The 12,005-nt window shown below is 32.1% G+C and overlaps 2 protein-coding genes across 5 annotated transcripts; one reads left to right on the top strand and one right to left on the bottom strand.

Annotated features, from left to right (window-relative positions):
- Positions 1-719: 719 nt before the first annotated feature.
- Positions 720-5,562, bottom strand: LOC108367484 (serine protease persephone-like). 4 transcript variants are annotated; one of them, XM_017622105.1, is made up of 8 exons: positions 5,533-5,562; positions 4,995-5,173; positions 3,917-4,070; positions 2,974-3,147; positions 2,869-2,912; positions 2,182-2,456; positions 1,276-1,459; positions 720-1,201 (listed from the first exon to the last, which is right to left on the bottom strand). In XM_017622105.1, exons 2-8 carry the CDS (start codon positions 5,074-5,076, stop codon positions 879-881), a joined length of 1,236 nt encoding a protein of 411 aa, XP_017477594.1. In that variant the 5' UTR covers positions 5,077-5,173; positions 5,533-5,562; the 3' UTR covers positions 720-878. The 4 variants fall into 4 exon arrangements, with proteins under 4 accessions (XP_017477594.1, XP_017477595.1, XP_017477596.1 ...); XM_017622106.1 differs by having other exon boundaries at positions 4,995-5,142; positions 5,533-5,558; XM_017622107.1 differs by lacking the exon at positions 5,533-5,562 and having other exon boundaries at positions 2,974-3,141; positions 4,995-5,245.
- A 1,335-nt stretch (positions 5,563-6,897) lies between these two features.
- LOC108367481 (serine protease persephone-like) lies at positions 6,898-9,429 on the top strand. Its single transcript, XM_017622100.1, has 6 exons — positions 6,898-6,923; positions 7,959-8,132; positions 8,194-8,237; positions 8,305-8,579; positions 8,867-9,050; positions 9,125-9,429. The coding sequence occupies exons 1-6, from the start codon at positions 6,898-6,900 to the stop codon at positions 9,427-9,429; spliced, it is 1,008 nt and encodes a 335-aa protein (XP_017477589.1).
- The last annotated feature ends 2,576 nt before the right edge of the window (positions 9,430-12,005 follow it).

The following is a 12,005-nucleotide window of genomic DNA, read 5'->3' on the forward strand; positions in this document are numbered from 1 at the left end:
AAACAGAGGAGTAAGATTGAATTAAAAAACACTGTGCTACAGCATAAATAACTCTCGGGGTTGTTATATCGGCCATTTATAAAGAGCTCGAATTGAATGAAAAGTGTTAACCGTTGAAACGAAAGTTACAGTGGGATTCTGAAAATTTTCTTCTTTTACCCTTCTTTCTTCTTTTACGCCAGTCGCTCCTCTTCTGAGCTAACTCAAGCCGATTGGAAACGTCAAATGAAGCCAAGTACTCCTCTACTTGGTCTTTCTATCGCAGTGGCGGCCTCCCTCTTCCTCTGCTACCACCAGCGGGTGGCGAGCAGTGTGGCCACTCACAAATTTTTTATTCAATACATTTTCATGCAAACTTGGAATTTTTTAATCAAATTTTTTAGAATTTTTTTGAGTATACAGTTTTGCAGCCCAATAAATTTTGAACGTGGTCAGGTGTGTTCACAAACCACAAATTTATTGCACTTCAAATCAATTTAGCTTTCTTACTTGTAGATCACTCCACCAGACCAAAGTTGCAGTAGCGTTGACGGTAGCACCCAAGAATTATAGAATATCAAATTGCGCATTCCTGGCGGCATTGACTTTTCTCAAGTACAAATAAACAAAGCTGAATAATAGAAATGTCTACTATGAGACTGTGTTTATTCTTCAAGAAAAATAACATCTTTGCTGAATTAGGTAAACTACTACTTCATTTGGAATGAAAGTCCACATTATTTATCGTCGTATTTATCTTCATTTGCTTTCAAAAATATAAATATTTACTTAATCTAGATATCGTAATGGAAATAACTTATAAAATTGTATAAGTTAGCCAAATAAAATTTTTGTACATACATATATGTATACATATCTCATCGTATTTTATAAAGTCATCAGCCATCAGGCCAAACAATGCTTTCGATAAAGTCCAAAAATTCTTCCACCCTAGTATAGACCCCGGGTAACTTTGTACCACAAAGTAAACCAAACGAAACTACACCAACAACTCTATAATTGCCAAACGATTTATCTTTGACTAGATGCAATGGACCGCCTGAGTCACCCCAACAAGCGTCTCGCCCCGGAGCAAAAGCACAAAGCTGTGTCTCGTCAATGCCATGAAGTAAATGACGATCCATCTGATCGGCATAGCTAATGTTGCATTGTGCAAGCGTCACCGCATTCAGCTTGGCTGCCAACAAGCGAGCTGAAGTTGCTATAAAACGAATAAAATATATCCAATGAAAAATCTAATTCATATAAAAATCAAATTTCATAAATGTGGCATACTCTTATTTTCGGTGACTCCCCAACCGGTCACAATCAGTTCGGTGTTATCCGGCAAATCCGTAAGATCAGTGTGCAGGCAAGTTGGGTAAACCTTGACACTATATTCAGCATCTTTAGCCAATTCAATTAAGCCAATATCAAAATAATTGAAAAAGCTTGAATAGTTCTCGTGTACGTAGGTGGCCTGCAATGTAAAGGGAGGGAAATAAGTATGTATATAAATGGGCTGTCACGAATAACTTATCACCACTATTTTTTTAATTGAGGTAGAATTTTGTAAATTAAAAAAAATAATTTATATACACTAGTTGTAGTTTATATTATAGTAGGAATAGTAATAATAAATAGTGTTTACAAAGTTTTGAAAAATTTATCCAATTTTCATCAAAATTTCAAACACTTTAACAAACAATTTTAAGAAAGCTTCGTATGACAGTTTTATAGCCGATTCAAATTTAGAGTAATAATGGGCAAGCTAGAATTCTTGTTGGGGTTTTCGATTTTTTTTTGCGACGGTCTTGTGCGGTCCTTCGACAAAAAAAAAAAATTGTAAAACATCAACCAAAATTTTGAGCTACATCAAACTTGCACTTTATTATACTAAAATTAAACGGACTATAATACTGAATACTCGAAAATTTCTTAAACATTTTAATTAAAAACTTTAAAGTTTTGTTGAAATTTGATGAATTTTTAAATTTTTTTTAAGTTTATAATTTTTGATGTCTTTTTAAAATTTTAAGCAAAGTTTGAAATATTGATTTATATATTTTCAGTTAAGTATGAACTACATAAAAAAATGATTTTTTATTAACTTACAAACTTCTACTTCTTAAAAAAAAGAAATAGTGGTGGTTGCATATCTAAACTGCATATGCACGCTTTAGAAATATTTACAACACTCACCTTAATATCTATCTCGAGTCGCGTTTGCCATTGTTCGACATCATTGAAGTCCGTCACACCCAAAATGACTTTCAAAGCTCTACTACCCCTCGTTTCTATGCAGTGAGCTGCAGTCAGAACGAAACGTTTGTCGATCAATGTACCACCGCACGTCACGTCATCTGTGTCATAGACAATTTTAGCCACATGTGGATACTCTGCAAAGGCTACGGGTTCGCCGCCAAGTATATGAACTACTGAATTTGGCATAAGATCCTTTTCAATCTCTCTACAGGCTGCAATGAGAATTGGTTTTATAATTACTAAAAAATGGTAGAAGTGATAGCGTTGCTTTTCCACAATAAATTTTCATTTAAAAAATGGCCGCGAGCTCAATATAAATTGTTGAATATAATTGTTATAAGGCCAAAAAAATAACAAAAACAAATTACTAAAAAATATTTATTTGCCACTTTGAATATACCTACNGTAGGTGGCCTACAATGTATGTAAAGGGAGGGAAATAAGTATGTATATAAATGGGCGGTCACGAATAACTTATCTCCACTATTTTTTTAATTGAGGTAGAATTTTGTAAATTAAAAAAAATAATTTATANATCATTTGGTTATTTAACTGTATTGAAATATGTAGTGTAGAACAAACCTCGCTNAAAAAATATTTATTTGCCACTTTGAATATACCTACCACGATCAGCTGGCCGATCAGAGGCACGCGTTCGCGTCAAATTACTGCAATAACAGAAATCATTTGGTTATTTAACTGTATTGAAATATGTAGTGTAGAACAAACCTCGCTGCTGGTCTTCGGCCTCCGGCCCCAATTCCTGCCTCTTTGATCAGATCTCTTAATCTTTGTGCCCGTTCGTTTGCTGGTAGTGCGGCTAACATATCTCGAATTGTTTTCGATGACATAGTGGTGAATTCCGGTGGCTTCACTGTAGTTGTTCTAGCAGCTACACTGTTCCTGCGCCCAAAATATTTTTGTGTTTGTAAAAGAAAAGTTCCGCGTTTGGTATGCACCTTCATTAAGGTGGCCCAATTTTTTTTTTCTGCAAGCCCCCAGAACTGAAGAATATGAAAAATAAGGAGATCCGTATTTATTTCCGACTGGATTAAATTTTAACCGTGCCGTCGCTATGAGCTCTTTCATCGGTTTTATATGCCGAAAATTAGTTTTTTCGTAGAATTGCCATAAAATCGATAAAAATAAATACTTTTGATTGGGTAAAATATTTCCTTTAAAATTTTACTAACCACTTTCAAGGATAATCTCAACTTTTTTTTTTGTGTTCGTAACCATAACTCGAACGTTTGAAAAAATGGTTAGTCAAATTTTAGAGTTAAATTTGCATCATAGTTCTGTTATTGGCAGATTTCTGTAAGGAAATATTTTTATTTAATAACAAAATATTTACTTTAAATGATTTTATAGCAATGTTAGGAAACAATTATTTTTCCCTATAGTAGAATGTATGGAAAAGTTCAAAGCTTCGTCATCGCGATTTCTTAACCGATTCCAAAAAAAAAAACNAAATTATTTTTCCCTATAGTAGAATGTATGGAAAAGTTCAAAGCTTCGTCATCGCGATTTCTTAACCGATTCCAAAAAAAAAACGGTTGTCCTTATTTGCCATTTTTATACTTCTTGGGGGTGGCAGCAAAAAATTCCAAAAAGTGGATTTTCCGGCGTATTTATGGGCCTTCCTAACCTGCATTTACATATGTATACTTACGGACAACAAATAATCTCTTCACGTATATTGTATCCACAGTGACCCACATCCTTGCTGGTAAGTTGCATTGCGTCCATAGTGGGTTGCAAGTGCGGACAATTTGCAACTACTGCGCATATGCCTTCATAATTATCCGTTTGGCAGGAATCGTTTTCTGGAATGCAAATAAAACTGTTATATACAATTTTTTCAAATTTTAAAAACTTTTAAAATATTTGTTCTCGGTTATTTGATCACTTATCGCAGGTTCTTCGGGAACTTTTTGGATTTAGGTTAGCTGTATTGCAAGGGAGGATCGCCATTCTAAATACGCGTCGCTCTATAGGGCTTCACTCTAAAAAAAATTGTGTAGATTTCCTACCTAAAAGGTAGGTTACTGATTTCCTACCTTATTATTCGCGAAATTACATGCTCGATTATTCAACGAATAGTTTGTTTAAATTTCGGACTTTTTAGAGTGTAATATAGCTGCTGTGGTGTGCGTAAATTTACTACGAAAGTCTGTACAAGCTACAAAATACACATCTGCTGTTTGATTTCACCCTTAGAATTGTGTAAAGCCACTAACAGAAATGATTTTTACACACGAAAATGTGTAAACGAGAAAAATGCATATTCATCGGGTAAATTTACCAAAAAATTTTAAAAATAAACAAAAATATACTCGATTTATAGTCGAATTTTTAAACAGATTTTTTAGAGTGTTGGAAGTAGCCCAGTAAATAGTGATATTGGCGTTTTTCTTAACGTGTGGAGCTTTTGTTATCTTCTCATGTCTCACCTTGGTCCTATATAGGGACTAGCGCATTTACACTTCGTATGCGCTTCTTTTAGGCACCCCAAATTTCACTCTGGATTCGCCTCTGACCTAGTGCACTATAGATTGTACATAAATCTACTATATATGCATACAAACATGCACTATTTCACACGATCTCAAATGCTAGACGAATTTTATTAAGTCAGCATGACGTTTCTTCAAACGTACATACTTTGTATATTGTCTTCTAAAAATATACTTACGGTTCTTCTAAAAAAACCTAAAATTTTAATGTCACATTCACTTAAATATATTCACCTTCCGATTGTGTTCTTCCTTGTTGGATATAGGCGAATAACAGCAACAACAAAAAGTTATTGCGACAATATCTTATAGACATTTTTAATGATTACAAACTCTGAGACGCTTTGCAACTTCACGTGTCTCTTACTAATTTTCAACTAAACTCGATTCAATTTTCATATAAAATTCCCAAGCTTCAGTTGGTTTAATTTTTAAGAATTGTTGTCGCACATGCTTTTTCATTCCTAAGAATTCAAAAAGCATTACTCTGTTATACTTAATATATAGCACACCGTCTTCAAAAGAGACACAACTCAAAATTACACGAAAAACTATTTCTTAGCACAAGCTAATCATATGGGCAAGCAAGACTTTGCCTTAGATTTTTTCAATAATTCATAACAAAAATTTGCTCCAGCTTTTGCTGAAACGTAAATAAAAGCTCTGTGTACATTTTTAGTGCATAATTTTAAAAATTTCAAATTTTGAGTTGCGTCACTTTTGAAGATCGTGCGCGATATGTGCACTCTATGTATGTATGTAGTTCAATCACGTATGTAAGTAAAGCTTGCGTTTACATCTTTACTGCCGCTCATAGCTTTCACAACTAAATGCATTGTCTGCTATGCATTTCATTGAATTTTTTAATGATAAGCAATCTTTGTACTACAATGCATAGATGTGTTCATAGTTGAGGAAATTATTTTTCTAAGAACGCATAAAACTAAATGTTTGTTTTTTAAAAATTGACAAATAAGTAAATTGTATTAAAAAAAAAAATCAAAGAAAAATTAATTTAAATTCTAATAGATTTCATCATCCCCTGTAATATTCAGAGATCGCAAAGTAAACTTTTTTGTTTATTTTTACCGTTATGTTTATCATTTTCTGCTTCAGTTTACCTTTTTTGTACTTTTACTATTTTTACCTTTGCCAATTTTAAAGTAGAAAAATTTTAGATGTTGATTTTCAAAATTTTTTTAGCTGACAAGTTGTGCATTTTCTTCCATATACCTAAAGTATGTTCGAAAATTTCTGAATCGAAAGTTTGCAATATTTGGGTGTAATTGGTAAAGCTCGTTGAATTTTTATATTTTTTTTTACAATTTTTGAAATATATAATGATTTATATGGCGCTGGCTATCAATATGCTACACTTTTATAAAAATATATTAAACATTAAATAATCAAAAGAAAAATAGTCAAAACTGGTCAAAATATCACTTAACTAAATCAGCTGACCTCAAGGGTTACATATATTATGTATAACAAAGTGACGCTTTTTGAATTCTTAGGAATGGAAAAAGCATGTGCGACAACAATTCTTAAAAATTAAATGAATTTAAAATAGTCATCAACTGTTTAGCATAACACTTTCATGCTTCAGAATTTTATATAAAACATCGATCGAATGTTTAGTTGAAAATTAGTAATAGCCACATGAAGTTATAAAAAGTCTCAGAGAAAAGCTTGAACGGAAATTAGTTACCAAAGTTTGTAATCATTAAAAATGTCTATGAAAAATTGTCGCGATACCTTTTTGTTTTTGCTGTTATTCACCACCTATACCCTGCAAGGAAGAACACAATCGGAAGGTAAATATTTAAGTGAATGTGATTTTAAAATTGTAGGCTTTTTTAGAAGAACTGATTGTATGTTTTTAAAAGAAAAGTGTATGAAAATCAATTGCTCTTAAATGACCTCTATGACAAACTTCGCTTCCCGAAAGATCGTCATGAGCTAACCTAAATCCAAACCGCTGCTACAGAACCTGTGATAAGTGATAAAAAAAACCGAGGACAAATGTTTTGAAGCTTTTAAAAATTTTATTTGCATTCCAGAAAACGATTCCTGCCAAACGGATAATTATGAAGGCATATGCGCAGTAGTTGCAAATTGTCCGCACTTGCAATCCACTATGGACGCAATGCAACTTACCAGCAAGTACGTGGGTCATTGTGGGCACAATATAGGTGCAGGGATTATTTGTTGTCCGTAAGTATACATATGTATTGCAGTTAAGGAAGGCCCAAAAATGCGCCGGAAAATCAACTTTTTGGTATTTTTTGCTGCCGCTCCCAGAGAAGTATAAAAAAGGAAATTAATAAGAAACCGTTACGACACTCACATATTGTCATGATTTGACTACATATTTATTTTAAAACTCCTTAATTTTAATTAACTTATTATAAACGTATTGCACAATAGAGTGCATGACTGAAGGTGTTGTCCTTTTTCTCCGTATAAAAAATCGGCGAACATACTTCGTATAGAAGAAAATGACTGACATCGTCAACACAAAAAATTTCAAAAATTCAACAGAGGGTCCCAGCTACTTCGAAAGTGCGCTTTGTTATAGTAAAATTAAAATTTGGTTTTAGATTGTTTTTGTTAAAAAAAAGAATTAAAACCAAAAATTTACAAAACAAATAGTCAAATTTTGTCAATATTTGAGTGTCGCATAGCTATGATGAGCACTATATGTGGGAAAAATGATTTTTTTCCGTAAACTTGCTATACAACCGTTATTTTTAGATTAGATATTAATATTTTTCCTCTCATAAATCTGCCAAAATTATAATAGAAATTTACTAAATATTTTTTCAAAACATGCATGATTTGGTGACAAACAAGTAAAATAAATAATTTTTGTAAAAAAAAAGAAATTATCCGTTATGAAAAAGTAGTTAGTAAAACTTTAAATTTTTCCGTTTTTGAAGATCTCTGAAGGGAAATTTTTTATTTAATGAAAAATTATTTATTTTTAACGATTGTAAGGCAATTCTACGAAAAAAATCGTTTTTCCCCATATAAAATATATGGAAGTTAGAAGCGCCTGCGACGCGGTTGAATATTAGCCCATTAAAAAAACACAGTTCTGGGGGCTGGCAGAAAAACAAAAAATTGAGCCACCCTAATGTACTAGGCGCATACCTAATGCCGAATTTTTCTTTTACAAATAAATATTTTTCGGCACAGAAACAGTCTAGCTACTAGTACAACTACAGTGAAGCCGCCGGAATTCGTCACCATTTCATCGAAAACAATTCGAGATATGTTAGCCGCACTAACAGCAGACGAACGGACACAGAGATTAAGAGATCTGATCAAAGAGGCAGGATTTGGGGCCGGAGGCCGAAGACCAGCAGCGAGGTTTGTTCTACACTACATATTTCAATACAGTTAAATAACCAAATTAATTCTGTTATTGCAGTAATTTGACGCGAACGCGTGCCTCTGATCGGCCAGCTGATCGTGGTATGTACATATATTCAAAGTGGCAAATAAATATTTTTCAATATTATAAAACCAATTCTGATTGCAGCATGTAGAGAGATTGAAAAGGATCTTATGCCAAATTCAGTAGTTCATATACTTGGCGGCGAACCCGTAGCCTTTGCAGAGTATCCACATGTGGCTAAAATTGTCTATGACGTAGATGACGTGACGTGCGGTGGGACATTGATCGACAAACGTTTCGTTCTGACTGCTGCTCACTGCATAGAAACGAGGGGCAGTAAAGCTTTGAAAGTCATTTTGGGTGTGACGGACTTTAATGATGCCGAACAATGGCAAACACGACTCGAGGTGGATATTAAAGTGAGTGTTGTTAATTTTTCTAAAGGTTACATGTGCGGTTTACATATGCAACCACCACTATTTTTTTCAAATTTTCTTAAACGGTTTGATTAAAAAGATTGAAATTTTGATGGAACTTTGATGAATTTTTCTAAATTTCATTCATAGTATTACTATAACTATTATTCTTATAGCATGAACCAAACTGCTACCTCAATTAAAATATAATTGTGGCGGTACATTATTCGTGACCGCCAGTGTACATATGTACGTACATACTTATTTATTTCCCTCCCTTTACATTGTAGGCCACCTATGTACACGAGAACTATTCAAGCTTTTTCAATTATTTTGATATTGGCTTGATTGAATTGGCTAAAGATGCTGAATATAGTGTCAAGGTTTACCCAACTTGCCTGCACACTGATCTTACGGATCTGCCGGATAACACCGAACTGATTGTGACCGGTTGGGGAGTCACCGAAAATAAGAGTATGCCACATTTATGAAATTTGATTTTTATATGAATTAGATTTTTCATTGGATATATTTTATTCGTTTTATAGCAACTTCAGCTCGCTTGTTGGCAGCCAAGCTAAATACGGTACCGCTTGCACAATGCAACATTAGTTATACAGATCAGATGGCGCATGAGACGCAGCTTTGTGCCTTTGCTCCGGGGCGAGAGGCTTGTTGGGGTGACTCAGGCGGTCCATTGCAACTAATCAAAGACAAATGGTTGGGTAAATATAGAGTTGTTGGCGTCGTTTCATTTGGCTTAGTTTGTGGCACAAAGTTACCGGGTGTCTACACAAAGGTGGCAGGGTTTTTGGACTTTATCGAAAGCATTGTTTGGCCTGATGGCAGATAATTCTATAATATATGTATACAAATTTTACTTGGCTAAGATATCGAGATTAGATAGATATAATAATTAAGCGAATAACTTTAAGTATTTATATTTTTTAACGCAAATGAAAATAAATACAATAGCATGATTTTTATATGCAAGATGTTTTATGCGAACTTTCATTCAAGATGAAGTAGTTTTCACCTATTTCAGCATAGATTTTATTGTATTTGAAGAAAAAATCCACAAAAACAGTCACATATTAGACGTCTCTCAATTCATTGCTATATTGTTAAACTTACATTTTTAAAGTGTAAAAAAAAAAACATTTCGCTCCTTACTACGCAATAGGCAGCTATGAAAATTTCGAGCGCGACAATAGTAAACGTTCTTCCATGATAAAAATATCGGTAGGTAGAACCGCTGAGAGACAATTTTAGAATTTTTGACGTTTTCAAGCATTTTAATTTTAAAATTTACTCACAAACACTCGCTGTAGCCGCTGTAACTAAGCGATTTTGGCCGATTTTGACCCGCAAATCTTCCACCTCATCGGGTGTTGTCATCGTCCATGTTCTCAAGTAGATTGGTAATACATTAATTTTATTCATTACTTTTATTTTCAATTACACATAAATAAATACCAAATGGTTTAATACCTTTACCAAAAATTTGTTGATTTTATTTCTGTTAAGCATTTTTCTAAATTCTGATTCTTTGTAAATTCTGTAAAAAGTTTGAAAGTGCGATTAATATGGTTTTTGTTAAAGCCCGAACCTCAAAAAAAACTTAAGCTTGGAGAAAATTGCAAATATTAGAAACGAAACACCATTCATCCATTTTTGACCGCTACTGTGGTTTTTTTTGGGTTATATGTACTTACAAACGTGTGAACCACGGGGTAGTGAGTCAATCCCTGCTATACTTTACATTTCTTCTTGTAGATGTGAAAGTAGAACATAAACCACTGTTGAGCGGAGTATCCACTTGGAAATAAATAATCTAACAGGGCAATTATGGCTAATATAGTAAACATTTTTTTCTTTTTTAATTTAGTTTTTCAGATTTTTTATGTATGGAAATATGTATCCTTTTTTATTTTAATTTAATGTTTATAAATTTTTTTTTTTGTATTTCTTTCCTTTTTTAATTTAATTTTCTTCAATGATTTGGTTGTTATTTTTTTTTAAATAATATTTTAAAGTTTTATTTAATTTTTTGGACCTTTTTTCATTTACTTTTTCCATTTTTAAATATTTGTTCTATTGGGTTTTTTTATTTTTAGATTTTATTGTGTAAATAAGAAAAATATTTGTTTAAATTTCATTTACTTTTTGGAAATACTTAATTTAGTTTGTTTTTCGTTTGTTAATTAAATTTTTTTAATTTTAGACTTTATTGTTTTAAAAAGAAAATATATTGACGATCTTATTAAAATTTTTTTAAATTGTTTTTTTTTTTTCTTTTTATTTTTATTTAATTTTTAATAAAACTATATTTAATCTTATTTCATTTTTAAGTATTATTTCCTTTTTTTTTGATGAAACATTTCTTCTAATTTAATTTTCTTTCATTTATTAGTTGTTGTTTTTTTTAACGAATATTGTATACATATGTATGTATTATTTTTAATCTTATTTAGTTTTTAAGTATTATTTCCTCTTTTTTGGATAATTTTTTTCTTTAAATAAACTTTCTTTCATTTATTAATTTTTATTTTTTTAACGAAAAATATATTCTTATGTATGTATGTTGTTTTTAACCGACCTCCAAAAAAGGAGGAGGTTATCAGTTCGTCGGAATATTTTTTTAATTTAAATTATATTTTTTTTTTTTTTATGTATGTTACCGCATAACTTTGGACCACGTCAACCGCTTTCGCTAATTCTTTTTGCATCGGAAAGGTAGTGTCTCAGAGTGGACCATGAGATATATATATTTTTTATATGAGAGTTGAAGTCGGTTTTTTTGTTTGCTAAAAATTACTTGTTAATTTAAAATGAACTCATTGATAAATGCCGAACAGCATAACGCTAAAACCTCGTCGATAGAAGATCTTTCAACTAGTCTTTCGAAAGGCAGTAAAGAGATTTCAAGATACATAGTTGCCAGAATTGACAATTGTCTTACGAAAGACTTTTGTCTATCGAAAAACTGTGATGAGTTAAAAGACAGTTGCCAGAATTTCCCCTGTTAATTTAAATCTTGTTTAAATTTTAATCTTAATTTTAATCTTAATCCTAATCTAAGCTTAATCTTAATTTTAGTTATAACCTTAATCTTAATTTGAATCTTTATTTCCTTTTTGGTTGTTAATCTTTGCATTCATCTTAACCTTAATCTTAATTCTAATCTTAATCTTAGCATTAATTTTAATCTTAATTTCGATCCTAATCTTAATTTTAATCTAAGTACTAATCTTGATTTCAACCTAAATCGTGCTCCACCAAGCCCGCCATTCCCTTCCTTATTTTCTTGCCTTACACTATGCAATAATGTCACCGTGTATTGCTCATAATCACTCAATCGGAATAACCCGAGGAATTATCAGCAAAAATGCATGCACGCTTGGACGTTTCTTATACATATTTCTCACA

The sequence above is a fragment of the Rhagoletis zephyria genome, unplaced genomic scaffold (assembly GCF_001687245.7).
Source record: "Rhagoletis zephyria isolate East Lansing unplaced genomic scaffold, Rhagoletis_zephyria_1.1 Rzeph_scaffold_02699, whole genome shotgun sequence".
NCBI lineage: Eukaryota > Metazoa > Arthropoda > Insecta > Diptera > Tephritidae > Rhagoletis > Rhagoletis zephyria.